Here is a 15,314-nt window from a genome sequence, read left to right on the forward strand (position 1 = left end):
ACTGATGCTAAACCGGTCGGAAATCGGTTTTGCGTGTACCGAATACGCTCGATAGAAAGAGGGGGGGGCAAAAAGAGACAGAGAAAACAGCTAGAGAGAAAGAGAAAGAAAGGAAGAGAAAAGAGAGCAGCGAGACTTAGAGAGAGGCTCACTAGGAGAGTGTGAGCTGGTCCAGGTCGCTGTGGGTGTTGATGGGGTAGAGCTCGCCCAGGTGGATCAGCTTCTCCAGGGCCTCGTAGATGAAGATGAGGCAGATGAGGGAGGCGAAGGCCTCCTCCGTGAAGCGCGTGATGTAGCACACCAGCGAGCTGGCGTCCGTGGCGACCAGCACCAGGCACAGAAAGGCCGTCCACAGCCCGATGCAGGTGCGCAAGGACAGGTACGACAGGCCGTAGTCTCTGTGTGGGCGTGGCAAAAAACGACACCATGCAACACCATTCAGCTCGAACATAGCCAGATAGCATCGCGTCAGCACCTCAAAAGTGACGCAAGTATCTGCCTTCTATGGAGAACAAAAATTACATAAGCATAAATAAATAAATGAATAAATAAATGCAGTAATAAATAATTAAATACATAAATGAAAAATAAATACATTTTGGTAATGAAAAAAGCTATTTCTGTATTTTTACATTTATTTATGCATTTCTACATTTATTTATTTCTGTATTTCTACATTTATTTATGTATTTCTACATTTATTTATGCATTTCTACATTTATTTATTTATTTTTGTATATTTACATTTCTATATTTATTTACTTTTGTATTTCTACATTCATTTGTTTATTTATTTCTGTATTTCTACATTTATTTATTTCTGTATTTCTGTGTCAGTATGTTAATTGAATGGGTGGTCCTAACATCAGTCTGAAGAAGGATTGGTCAGCTCGGCGAACCAGACAGAAGCAAACGATTCCTATCAAATCTACGTGACACAGTGATGGGAATTACGGCTCTTTGAAGGGCGCAGAATGTTATGGCCCTGTCACGCCAATTTTGATCCGGGCTGCAAAAATCATACGGGTGAAGTGCGTGTGAGAACAGAACACAGACGAGGTGGGATCAAGTCAAAAAGAGAACGCCGCGGCTCTTTACTGCTCAGTAACACGGCACAGCATTAACCAGAACATAACAGTCGCTGCCTTTTCACGTCAGCCAACAGGGACGCTCTTAAAGGTAACGTACTTGCTTCAATCGGTTACAGTGAATTATGTGACACCGTATAACATTACTATGCGTGGCTGTTCACCACGCAGGTGAGGTAATGACATTCTAAAACCATTGTGACATACTTAAAGTTTCGTTGCCGCGTCCGTTGCTATGCCGACGCTGCCAGCCTTGCTACATTCTTTGGTGATAAAGATTCTAAGACAACTCAGCAAATTCTCTGATTTAATGGGTTATTTTCCAGTCTGAAATGCGATCGTATTAGTTGGCTATCTCCCTGGATATGAATTAAATTAAATTAAATTAAATTAAATTAAATATAATCCTAATCCTAACCGTAACTATAACCTTAACCCTAGCTGTAACCATAACCCTAACACAAACTGTAACCCTAACCCTAGCAGTAACCAAAACCGTAGCCGTAACCCCAACCCTAACCCTTGCTGTAACCCTAACCATAACCTTAATTATAACCCAAACCCTAGCTGTATCCCAAAACCTAACCCTAGCTGTAACCCTAACACAAACCCAAATCTAGATGTAACCCTAACCCTAAACATAGCTGTAACCCTAACTTTAACCCTAGCTGTAACCCTAACCCTAGCTGAAACCCTAACCCTAACCCTAGCTATAACCCTAACCCTAACCATAGCTGAAATGTAGAAATACAGAAATAAATAAATGTAGAAATGCATAAATAAATAAATGAATAAATGCAGAAATACATAAATAAATACATAAATAAATGTAGAAATGCATAAATAAATAAATGAATAAATGTAGAAATACATAAATAAATACATAAATAAATGTAGAAATACAGAAATACTGAAATAAATAAATGTATAAATGCATAAATAAATAAATAACATAAACACAGATAATGAACAATATTCATTGATCAGAAAAATGGGGTAATTATATACTTTTATAGAAATGCTCAATGACATATTTTGATTAACAAGTAATATAAAAAATGTTCAATCATTCACACCCCTAAAAATTTACATTAAAACCTTCCAATAAATCCTTGAAATTGCACATTACAAAATAAATCAGATTTTTCCCCCTCTGATTTTGTCACCCCCTACCTCTGTTTTTAGCCTAGCAGCTGGTATAAACTATCCCCCATTAGGTGACTACTGTCTTACTGTTTAGTATGAATGGGATTGTGTGAGCATAACTGTGGTAGAAGAGAAATATAGGCTAACAACATACACTGTCCCAACTACATCAAGTTTTCTGTTTGTTTGATCACTGGCTTGTGTAGCCTGGTGGTCGTCCTCCTTGGTTGAGTAGTCTGACTTGTTCATGATGAGAATTCATTAAAATGCTACCTTTTTTTGAGAAGACACATTTTGCGATCTAATTCAAATTCACTATCTGATGACACGTGTCAAGTTTCACTGGTATTGGACTTTTGAAGTACCAAAAGTCTTTTAATAATTGTTAGTCATGGAAGTCCATAGATCCTGTTTGCCAAATTTGGACAGTCTAGGAAGGAACTAGCAACAATAGGTTTTCAGAAAATTCAAAATGGCTGAAAATCTAGTCAGTTACAAATTACTATGTGGATTGATTTTGACCCAAAGAACACAAGAAAAAAAGTAAGGAGAGGAGATGAAAATGAAGGCATCCAGGCAAAGTGCTAGAGACAACACACAGAGCTATGGAGGGAACAGAGAGAATGGGAGAGCAAGAAAGGAGAGGTAAGCAAAAAAAGCATAATGCCATATGTGAGTGGCTCAGAAAAAGGGCACTAACTTGCAGAACTTGAAGAGGATCTTTTCAAAGACCAGGACTGGACCGGTGCTCCCCAGGATGGTGAGTGGTTGCCCCGCGAAGATGGAATAGGCAATGCCTGTCATGGAGGCTCCCAGGAGGGACTCAATAGCACTCTGGCTCACAGACATACACACACACACAGGGACACACAGGGACACACACGCACACACACACACACACGCACACACACGCACATGCACACACACACACATACGTACATGCACGCACACACACACACACACACACACACGCACACGCATACGCACACACACACACACACACACACATGCACACGCACACACACACACATGCACACGCACACAAACACACACACACACACATGTACACACACACACACATGCACACGCACACACACACATGCACACACAGACACACACAGAGAGACAGACACACACACACACACACACAAACAGACAGACAGACACACATGCACACACACCAAACACACACACATACACACGCATTCACACACACACACACACGCACACACAACATTGTGAGATAAGAGCCATGTAACATACACAACAATATTTGAATAACTGACTTCTCCAAAAGGATATCATTTGGGTGATCTTGAGGTCAATTTGACTGCTAGTGTCGCAAACTAGAAAATGCAACAGTAAAAATGTTGTTTTAGTGATCTGTTAAGGTCTCTAATATCACTGTGGCAAACTAGTGAGTCTGTACCCTTATGAAAGAATCACATGAAATTTATCTTTTTAGCCTTTTTTTCTTTTTTCACATGTGAATGAAAATTTCCACATGCGACAACAAATCATGTGCCACGAAGTCAACATGTGACTGACTTTCACATGTGAACCAGACCTGGGTCAAATGCGTATTTGTTTTAGATTCAAATACTTTTCTGTGCTCTGTTGATCTTGCCTGGCGTAACTGAGCCTGCCAATATGAGCAGAAGGCGGGGTTTTCTCTTTTTGAGAGTATTTCATTGGTTCCAATACACCAGACAAGATCAGTAAAGCGTAGAAAAGTATTTGAATGTGCAGCACCCGTGCAGCAGCTTGTGGGTGTGTGCATGTATGCGCAGTCCCGCGCGCGTGTGTGTGTGTGTGTGTGTGTGTGCGGCGTGCTTACGATGCGGCCCTCCGTGGCCTCCCCCAGCAGGCCGCCGAACGTGATGACGGGGGACATGCAGGCGCAGTACAGGAAGAGGAAGGAGGCCACGCACTGCAGGCTCAGGCCGTCCCGGAAGTCACTCAGGTAGAACGGGGCCTTCCGCTTAATGTCCAGGATCAGGCCCCCGAAAAACCTGCACAGCAAGAGAGGGAGAGTGAAATCCTGCACAGAGAGGTAGAGTAACAGCCTGCAGAGAGACAGAGTGAAATCCTGCACAGAGAGGTAACAGCCTGCACAGAGAGAAAGAGTAAAATCTTACACAGAGAGGGAGAGAGAGAGTAACAGCTTGCACAAAAGAGGGAGGGAATACAATCCTGCACAGAGAGAGAGAGAGAGTAACAGCCTGCACAGAGAAGAAGAAGGAGGAAACAGACTGAGAAGAACAGCTGAGCAGCAGGTGACTCTAATCCTGGAGTATCAGAGGGATTTCTGAACCTTGGTGCGAGGGGGCGGGTCAAACCACAGTGAAAATGTGAGGCTTGATGTCTTCGGTAATATTGCAGATTTGCACTATGTCTGTCAACCCCTCGTGGTGTCATGCAGGGGTAGGCCATCCTGGTGGCAAACTACTACACAGTTAAATACAGCTTAAGCTTAATGGCCACAGGAGACTATGTGCAGGAAGCACTGTGTGTTTTACCATTCAGCCTTTGACTCTTAGTAATTCATCAAACTCCAATCAGGATAAAATGGAGCAAAAACCAGAAATAACTCTGGGATTCCTGAGCAGTGACTGCCTTCCTGCAGTAAGCGTTACATAATCCATTGGTCTGTTGACTTCGCAGTACTTAAAGTATATTGCTTCAGCCAGTATCCAGTGGCATAAACAGTTTATGGGATGACTGAACATATAAAATCCTGATTAAGTCAAGGTGCAATGCATAGGAACAGTGCTGCAAAATGAGTAATGTTTTGTTATGTTTGACGGAATCCTTTGTTTATTTGAACGGTGATGGTACAGTAAAAATAAGGAGGACATGTTCTGGTAGGACAGGGAAAGGGTGCGGTAGGACAGGGAAGGGGAGTGGTAGGACAGGGAAGGGGTGCGGTAGGACAGGGCAGGGGTGCGGTAGGACAGGGAAAGGGTGTGGTAGGACAGGGCAGGGGTGCGGTAGGACAGGGAAAGGGTGCGGTAGGACAGGGCAGGGGTGCGGCAGGACAGGGAAAGGGTGCGGTAGGACAGGGCAGGGGTGCGGTAGGACAGAAAAAGGGTGCGGTACGACAGGAAAAGGGTGCGGTAGGACAGGGCAGGGGTGCGGTAGGACAGGAAAAGGGGTGCGGTAGGACAGGGCAGGGGTGTGGCAGGACAGGGAAGGGATGCGGTAGGACAGGGCAGGGGTGCGGTAGGACAGGGAAGGGGTGCGGTAAGACAGGGCAGGGGTGTGGTAGGACAGGAAAAGGGTGCGGTAGGACAGGGCAGGGGTGCGGTAGGACAGGGCAGGGGTGCGGTAGGACAGGGAAAGGGTGCGGTAGGACAGGGCAGGGGTGTGGCCTACCTGCCGGTCCTCTGCAGCTCTGGGCCGTGGTGTTCTGCATGCGCCTCCGTCTCCACCTGGCAGGCCATCCCGTTAGGCACGCCCGGCATCTTCCTCTTCTCCTGCAACACACCCAGCGGCTTTCAGTGGCTCAAACAGGCACACCCACAGCGCAGGTTAACGCAGGTTTTTTTAGCTGAACGCAGGTTTTCTTGCTGAACGCAAGTTTTTTTGTGTGGTTTTTGAACCCCCCAGGAGCAAAATATTATTGCAGTTAATTTTCCCTTATTGTTACATGATAACATTAGCTGTTATAATATTATACTCTGATTCTGGGTAAATTTTGGTTGTAGTCTGTTCTGAGATAAACAAAATGTTTCCCAGTGCAGGGGTTCCTCCAGTCATTGCTATTTAGTAAAAGGCTAGGTAAGTTAGTTGATTAGAACCAGAGGGATTCCACTCCAGGTAGTTCTTTTCAGTATTATTTATTCAACGCAACGCTTAAACTTAGATAGTTAAAGGAGTACCATGGTGGTTGAACGTGACACTTCCCAGTTGTCTTCAGGCAACAACAAAACAAATGTGCATAATTTTTTTATTCTTCAGTCATTTCAATGTACTTTAAAACGTATTTTTCTAAGCCTAAATTTCCCACTATAAAAATTCACCCGAACCGTCTGGGCGTGGTAATGAGAACTGTCAGTTAGCTATGATTGACAGACCGTTCCCCGTTACCATAGCTACCCCCATGATACGCGCTCTCTTTGGGAGACTGAATTTTCACAAGCTAGCTAGCTTAGTAGTATATCAAGTATCGATAGATAGCTAAGGTAAGGACGTTGACTTGTATCCAGTTACAATTTTTGCTATCTAGCTAGCCAAGTTAAGATAAAAGCACAACTATAACGTCCTCATAAAAGCGAACTAGCAAGCTAACGTTATCGATAACATTGCCTTATGAAAGCAAACCTCCTAGCTAGCTAACGTTAGCTAAATGAATATAACAAGAAATAATCTAAAGGAACTCTAATTTAAGTGAACCTAACGTTAGTCAAATATTTGTATTGTCTGAACAGCAGGATTTCTTTACGGGGCGTGGAAATAGGAGTGGTTACTGTATTCGTGACGTAGAAAAATGACAACTTTCTCAACCGGTTGAAAATGGGACGATGAATTTAAAACGCATATTTCTCCAAAAATACAGAACGGACATATTTAATACTTTGCTCATTGTGTTTCTTCAATGCCTCTTGTGCAAATAGCACATAAAACAGAGAAAGTGTGAAAATCACCATGGTACTCCTTTAAAGGTGCTTTATTTTTCCCATGGCGCACAGGACCTGCCGCCGTGGGCTATGCATGCAAATTGCGGTCACTCACTCACTCACTCACGGACGACCTTTGAGGGATGTTTCGTGGGACGCATGCGCAGGTGGTGCCAGCTAAAATTTGTCTGCGGAAGTGAGTTGCGCCGTGGGTCTGGATGGTTCCATGCTTGTCCATGCATCTCCAGTCACTGCTGCTAGTTGTCTTGAGCCACCCGCACGCTTTTAAGTTGAGGGCTTGGTGTCTCTGTCTCGGCATTTTTACCTACTAACATTAGCTGTAGTTTATTATAAATTTATTCTAGCTAAATTTTTGCTGTATTTTGTTCTGAGATATAACTAAAATATTGCCTAGTACAAGTGTTCCTTCAGTCATTGCTATTTAGTATAAAGCTAGCTACGTTAGTTTATTATAACTGGAGTGTTCCACTCCGGGTAGTTCTTTTTCTTGTTACTTAGTGATAATTTTTGCAGTTGGCAAATTAACAAGGCCTCCTCTATGGCCAGAAATGTAAAATTTTAGATGAGCCAATTTCAACAATATGCGAGAAAATTTAAGTAATATTGACTGGGTGAAACTTCTTAACTGCAAGACTGCAAATGAAATGTAGGGTAGGTTCAAAATGGTTATTCTTGTGGCACAAAGTAAATTTATTCCAAAGGACCCACAGTGTGAGTGTTCAGTGGCTTAATCAGGCTCTCAGAGGGAGTGTTCAGTGGCTTAAACAGGCTCTCAGAGGGAGTGTTCAGTGGCTTAAACAGGCTCTCAGAGGGAGTGTTCAGTGGCTTAATCAGGCTCTCAGAGGGAGTGTTCAGTGGCTTAATCAGGCTCTCAGAGGGAGTGTTCAGTGGCTTAAACAGGCTCTCAGAGGGAGTGTTCAGTGGCTTAATCAGATTTGCAGTGAGGGTGTTCAGTGGCTCAAACAGACCCTTTATTTGATATTAGTGTTCTGAGTTCGTACACACACACACATATTCAGAAGACCGAGAATGCTTACATGTATGAACGAGCACCAGAACTCACTCCGGTATGTACAGTGCTGTCAGCTTGTAAATGCGTAATATTTGCTCTGAATGTAAATATTGCTCAGGTGTAAACGTGATCCTCGATGTCAACAAAAATACAAAGAGTACGGCCATTCAATTTTTGTTCATCTCTACCGAGAGAAACCGGAGAAGATGTGTGTTTCCACGTCTGAGCCGGAAGCAAAGGCTTCTTTTAACCGTACTCACCATCGCCCTTAGCAGGCTCTATGCTGAACGTACTGTCTGGTTTCAGACAGTGAGAGGGAGTCAGGGAGTGTTGTGCAGTTAATAACCGATTATCAAGTCATGTTCCCATCCATGCTGACACAACCAAGCTCATTTGTACAGGAACAAGAGTCAACTTTGATAGTCACTACCTGTTTTGGGCAGGACTTAATACTAGCTGTCATTCTCATTCATAACCGGACTTGACCGTATTAAGCACTAAAAAGAAGAGTGACAACTGTATTTGGCTGTAATGTGAACGGGCCTAAGATTGCTCAAATTTCCAGGAAAGGCAGCGGTTTACAAATGTATGCACACCATATTACACAGCAACAGAGGACATCATCTAACGTACATATTTGTGGTTTTATACATGAACTGCATCAGTAATTACTTCAAACAGCAGTAGGTGAAAGACAGACGTGCTACTCTGCTGCACTGGGAGCACTTTTCACCGGATTATCTCTTTAAGTGCCTGATGCAGGTGCACTGATTCATCTCCACCTGTCACCTGGCAGGTGCGCACGCTCCTCACCTGGGAAGGGACGTTCTTCGGGGGCTCGATGCGGATGGAGGGGTCCCACTCTCCTGGAGGCAGCACAGTCACCTGGTCCAAGAACTCGTCGATCCCAGCCAGGAGGTCACTACGATCCTTAGCCTTGTAGGCTACATCGTGGAAGATCTGGTCCGTGGACAGTAGAGACTCAGCAAAACCTTTACATACGCAGAAATGCTCATTTTCAAATGTCCATTGTGTTACCTCATTCGGCGATAGATAGTGACTTAACAGACATTTATTTAAATGAAAATCTTGGAGATTATTACTTTAACGTAAATCTAGTTGGCTGTGTATGCCATGCTCCTTATCACAAAGGGAGGTGGTGAAAGTAGTTATGGGTAATGTAGGAAAGTAACACACTGGAGCTGGTCCAATAGAAGCCTCTCAGGATACAAGCTGAGAAATTGGAAATAGTGATAAAGTAAAATATATTACAAATAACAAACCCTGGAATGAAATTCATATGTTCATGTTAACTAACGATGTAAGTGTTTTAGCCTCAAATTGTCCTTTAATATGAGCCATGCATGTATAATGCTGCACTCATAAGAATGTATGAGTAAGAGCAATATAGCACTCATAAATCTATTGTTAAATATCCTCCATAAAATAAACTGTAATCAGAAGTCTGCTTACCTCATCGGTCATGATGGTGGCCATGGAGCGGCCAATCTCATGGTACTGTTGGCCTTTCCCATCCGGACCCAGCAGAATGAACATGAATCTATGAAAAGCCATGTAACAATCACCAATTAAGGCAAGGCCTTAAAGGTTTATCAAGAACATGCTTCGAATCAGTAAAAAGAAGCTAAGCACACAATGTGAAAATAATGTATTTTGACCATCTAGTGCAAACATCCTAGAAATTATAGTAATAGACTAGTCAAAGGATGCAACTATGCTTACCAAAAAATAAAGAGACTATAAGGTAGATAATAACCTATTCAAAAACAGAAAAGCACTATAAGAACTTATTGAAGAGAAATATTATTGGTAAACTCGCTAACTGTGGCTGAGGCGGAGGCTACCAGAATACTGGAGACTACAATAAGGAGATTTAATTACACTTGCATGCAGTCACAAAACTTTGTCTTTATATTTGTTGTTACGTGTTGCTCCTGTCTCACCCACAATCATTCCTCTACAGTGCCACAAAAAGGTATTTACCCCTTCCTCATTTCCTCTAACTGTTGCACGTTTGTCACACTGAATAGTTTCAAGTCCATCCATCCATTTTCTACCCGCTTATCCTGGTCAGGATCACAGGGGTGCTGGAGCCTATCCCAGCATGCACTGGGCGAGAGGCAGGAATACACCCTGGACAGGTTGCCAATCTATCGCAGGGCACACACACCATTCATTCACTCACTCACTCATACCTATGGACAATTCATAGTCTCCAATTAGCCTACCTACATCTTTGGACAGTGGGAGAGAACTGGAGTACCCGGAGGAAACCCATGCAGACGTAGAGAGAGCACGTAAACTCCACACAGAAAGGCCTAGGCTGGATTCAAACCCAAGACCTTCTTTCTGTGAGATGACAGTGCTACCCACAGCACCACCATCCCACCCTGGTTTCAGATCTTTAGACAAAATGTATTATGAGACAAAGTAAACAGAAAAAACATCTTAAAATTATTTCATTTCATGAAAAAAGTTATGAAACACCCTATCACCCATTTTAAGAAGTTATTGTCCCCTTAGTAGCACAATCAACCAATTAACTGGATTTAATTGATAATCAGATTCAGCTGTTTGAACACAGGCAGCTTGATTGCAGCCAGCCCCGTTTAATCTAAACCTCACTCATATTGAACCTTATCATCAGAGTGAATAGTCACCACAAAACTTCTACAAGCACACTATTCCTTGATCAAAGGAAATTTCAGAAGAAATGAGAAAGAGATGTTGAAATATATCAGGAAATATATGTTTGTAAAGGGTTACAAAGCCATTTCTAAGGCTCTGAGACTCCAGTGTAACACAGTGAGAGCCATTGTCACCAAATGGAGAACACTTAGAACAGTGGTGAATTCTCAGTCGTGCCTGGCCTGCCAAAACGTCTCCGAGGGCACAGTGACAGCTCATCCAGGAAGTCACAAATGATTCCAGAAGAACATCCAAAGAATTGCAGGCTTCTCTAGCCTCAGCTAAGTTCAGTGGTCATGACTCCAAAATAAAAAGGAGCCCCAAAAATGGGATTCATGTGAGATTAGCAAGGCGGAAACCACTGCTAACCAAGAGAAACATGAATGCTCATCTCACATTTGCAAAAAAGCGCCTGGATGATCCCCAAGATTTGTGGACAGCTCCGTGGTCAAAAGTGGATCTTTTTGGATGACACAGGTCCCATTATGTCTGGTATAAAGCAAATACAACAGAGTGGGCTAAAATTCCACCACTGTGATGTGAAAGATTGATATCAAAACATGGGAAGCATTTGGTTGCAGTTATTGCTGCCAAAGGTCATGCAACTAGCTATTACGTTTAAGGGGGCAATTATTTTTCACATGGCTGATGTGGATGTTAGATAACTTTCTTCATTATAAATTAAATAACAATTTAAAAATGAGTTTCGTGTTCACTCAGGTTCCCTTTGTCTAATATTACATTTCGTCTAAAGATCTGAAACCTTTCAGTGTGACAAATATGCAATAATAGAAGAAATCAGAAAAGGGGGAAATACTTTTTCATGGCATTGTATATATACATGTGAAACAAGCACTTATTTAACTTGACGAAGATCCCTAAGGAATTCTTTCTTTAAATGGTTATGAAAAAAATGGGTGCATCATGCAGTGTGTGAATGTTATGATTAAGAACTACTATATTTTTTCCTGCATCAGAGAGCCAGTCACACATTTACACACCCTTCTATCTTATCTTTGATTCTTCTAAAAGCACATCCAGACATGTTGCAAATCATTGCAAGCTAGAAACACATCTGATCTGTGAATTCAATATAATGGTGTACATTGCACTTGTCCTCCAATAAAATGTAAATAAAAGATACAATCAATAAATAATAGTGTTCGTGTGCATCCAGAGAGACATGTCTGCAGTATGTGCTGTATGACACCCCTGTAGCAGTCTGTGTTATGCATTTAAAATAGCATTATTGCATTATTGACTCATCAATCTATAATAATCACTGTAGGCTGTTTGCCTACACCAGTGAAGGCACGCAAAGCCAACCTCAATGGGACCAGAAGGCAGGCATTTGTGCCAATTTATTTCTACATAAATAATGAATATAAACTCACTTTAGCATTGTAAATGGTACATGTGTCTTCCTTCATTTAAGGCATTTTCCAAGTCTCTGTGATGTTCACGTCTGGTGTTATAAAGCCTTAAATAGAACACTACCTAAATGGGCATGGATTGGCCAGATTTGGCATCTGCTTGAAGAGATACAATTCACTTACAGAAAGGTACACAGACACATTCAATTTAGTTAAAGAAGGGTAGACAGACGCACCCAGAGGGAAGAGTCTGATGAGAGAGACAGAGAGAGACAAAGCTAGCGGTCACCTGGTAGGAATGGGGACCTCAGTCAGGCCAGACAGCAGGATAGCAGGGGACAGACGGACGAATGCCACTATGGGCCTCTCCAGGAAGTCCAGCTCGCCCACCAGCACGTTGGAGGCCTCCGCCCCGGTCGGGATCTTCTTCATGAAATGTGTGTCCACCTAGAGGAAGAGGAAGAGAGAAAGAGGAAGAGGCAACAATCTACAAGGTCAAGTTCCTTACTGACCGAGCAATGGCATCTAAAATTACTTTCGTCGAATTAGTCTGTTTGCACAGAATATTTGCAAGTGTGAGCCCACTTGTGTGTGAGTATGAGAAAGAGAGAGAGAGAGAGAGCATGTCTGTGTGCAAATGTGTAATATGTGTGTTCATATATGAGCAGGCATATGTATTTAGAGAGAGAGAGAAAGAGAGAGAGTATATATGTGTGTGAAGTGGGTGTACCTTAGCCACTTGGCTGCTGTCTTGGTTGACTCCATTTTTCACCTCCGTGTTGGTGGGGGGAGGCTGGGGGGAGACGGCTGGAGCTTTCGGGAGGCACAAGATGGAGGGAGACAAAGGACACAAATCCATTTCATCCATTTTAATTCAGGTTAAGGACACACTCACCAGCAACTGCAATCTTTCTTCAGAACATCCATTGTTTCCTGATCTCAAGATCTCCTCAAACCCCCATCTAATCAATTCTAACACAGTGACTTTATTGACAATCTGTGATCTCAACCTCAGAGTATCTCCAAACAGGCTTATCATCTTTTCTGTTTAACACTAGAAAGGCTCAAGGCAACGGCACCTGCTGTTTAAGCTTTAAAATTAAAATTACTCCAGCACTGTAAATGCAATACCCTCCTTCCATGACCTTTACAAAATGGCAGGGCTTAAAATAACCGTGTTTTTAACATTTTTCAAAATCGGCTCAGTAAAGAAATACAGGCAGTTTGTGCCATTTACTTCACAAACCCCCCGGCCCCCCCAGACAATAGACAGCAGGTGTCGATACCCTGGTGCGAATGTGTCACTTTCTCCTCCGGCACATTGCTCAACAAATGAATGACAAACGATTTGACACAAATTTCCCTGTCAAGAGCAATCAAAATTAACTTTGCAAATACAATCACACAAAATGTATAAATTACAATCGTGTGATGAAGCCGATAAAGACTTTAGGGTGGGGATGAATAATTGTGAGGTTTGTAGTTTTAGAAATTATAGGTTTATAAGTCTGCAGAGATAAAATCTTTAACAGATAGAAAGCTCACTGGTCACATACAGTTTAGGGCTTGCAATGCTACTTTTACCTATGGTAGCATGTCTCACCTGTGAAGCCATTTGTCCCAAACATTATGGTACCCTGTAATGAGGGGACTATGTATAATAAAGTGCTTCAATTAAAATGCCCTTTAATAACATCTGAGAAACTGCACTATAACCACATGTTCATTGTTTGATTGCAAATCTAAAATTATGGAATACAGAGCAAAATCGAGAAGAAAATATGTCTTTGTCCCAAACATTATGGAGGTCACTGTATATACTGTACATACACATTCACCTGTCATTGAGATTATAGCATGGAATTCCTATTATATGATATAAAGTAATTCCTCCACTTGTAACTGTGGTAACATGTCATTTTTGCTCTGTAAAGATAAGAGAACGTGTCTGTGAGCGATTCTGCTTTTGGATCAGGTTCGGGTTTTAATTTGGTCGTGTCGCAAGGTCCCCAGTACGAGCTTTAATTCCCTGCCCGTGCAGAACTCTAATCTACAGGACCGACCGCAACCCCCTGCACACTCTGCTCTTTGTTCAGGATTCAAACCACTTTGATCAACAGTACAAACGCACGAAAACCTTCACGTTCTTATTCATCACAAACACAGTTTGACCCAAATGAATTTCAATAATCGCCCTGTCGAAAGGTGTCTGCGTGAAGAAAAGTTAACTTATGAATGCGTTTCTAAAATCAAAGCTGACAGAACATAGGCCTGTAGTTTCACGGCCCTTTCAGATGCTCTTTGTCTGAGTGTTTGTCTGACGGTTTGTCTGAGTGTTGTCTGACGGTTTGTCTGATGGTTTGTCTGAGTGTTTGCCTGACGGTTTGTCTGACGGTTTGTCTGATGGTTTGTCTGAGTGTTTGTCTGACGGTTTGTCTGAGTGTTTGTCTGACGGTTTGTCTGAGTATTTGTCTGACGGTTTGTCTGATGGTTTGTCTGAGTGTTTGCCTGACGGTTTGTCTGACGGTTTGTCTGATGGTTTGTCTGAGTGTTTGTCTGACGGTTTGTCTGAGTGTTTGTCTGACGGTTTGTCTGATGGTTTGTCTGAGTATTTGTCTGACGGTTTGTCTGATGGTTTGTCTGAGTGTTTGCCTGACGGTTTGTCTGACGGTTTGGCTCTCCTCACCGCTCTTCTCCATGGAGTGGGGCTCGGACTGCTTGCGGCCGGCGTCGGCGAAGGAGCGCACCATGGGGATGAGGTTGTTCCTTTTCTTCTCGTTCTGGTGGTGGTGCCTCTTCAGCAGGGCCTCCCGCACCTTCACCCGCACGCTCTCGTCCATCTCCTGCGCTGCCTCCTGCTGGTCGAGCACCATGTCTGCAGGGCAAGGGCACGACATCGGATACAAAGGGACTCTGGAGGGGGGGACTATCAGATTCTACAGACCTACAAGATACTGAGTCCCAGATTCGTAACTTCCTACTGGTGAAACAGAAGCATGGCAATCTGATGCATTTTTTGTATACTTACATACTGCAGGGGTGTGCCCTAGGATACGCTGTGACAATTCTGGCAATGCATGTTCTGTTTTTGTGTAGTGAAGTCTGTAAGTAGTTGGACAGTGACACTATTTTTGCTGTTTTGGTTCTGTACTCCAGAACATTGATTTGAAATGAAACAATGAATATGATGTTAATGTGCAGTCTGACAAAACAGCTAAAATTTTGTCACTGTCCAAATTACTTACTGTACAGATTGAATTGTACATGTTTCTTCATGAATATTCATAAACTGCACTAAAACACCATGAACTCCTGTAGTTAGGTAGAAGACGTAACTCAGGAGCTG

At 42.7% G+C, this 15,314-nt stretch overlaps 1 protein-coding gene across 2 annotated transcripts in view; it reads right to left on the minus strand.

The window, feature by feature from the left end:
* slc4a8 (solute carrier family 4 member 8) overlaps nt 1-15,314 on the minus strand; it is a 68,170-nt gene that overhangs the window by 21,101 nt on the left and 31,755 nt on the right. For both annotated transcript variants that reach the window (XM_064305816.1, XM_064305815.1), the window contains exons 6-14: nt 14,655-14,843; nt 12,699-12,781; nt 12,258-12,415; nt 9,360-9,447; nt 8,700-8,846; nt 5,610-5,710; nt 4,072-4,246; nt 2,935-3,068; nt 153-398 (exon numbers count right to left, since the gene is read on the minus strand). In XM_064305816.1, coding sequence (XP_064161886.1) covers nt 153-398; nt 2,935-3,068; nt 4,072-4,246; nt 5,610-5,710; nt 8,700-8,846; nt 9,360-9,447; nt 12,258-12,415; nt 12,699-12,781; nt 14,655-14,843 — 1,321 coding nt within the window. The remainder of the gene's footprint in view (nt 1-152; nt 399-2,934; nt 3,069-4,071; nt 4,247-5,609; nt 5,711-8,699; nt 8,847-9,359; nt 9,448-12,257; nt 12,416-12,698; nt 12,782-14,654; nt 14,844-15,314) is intronic.

This window comes from Anguilla rostrata, chromosome 13 (assembly GCF_018555375.3).
Source record: "Anguilla rostrata isolate EN2019 chromosome 13, ASM1855537v3, whole genome shotgun sequence".
Taxonomy (NCBI): domain Eukaryota; kingdom Metazoa; phylum Chordata; class Actinopteri; order Anguilliformes; family Anguillidae; genus Anguilla; species Anguilla rostrata.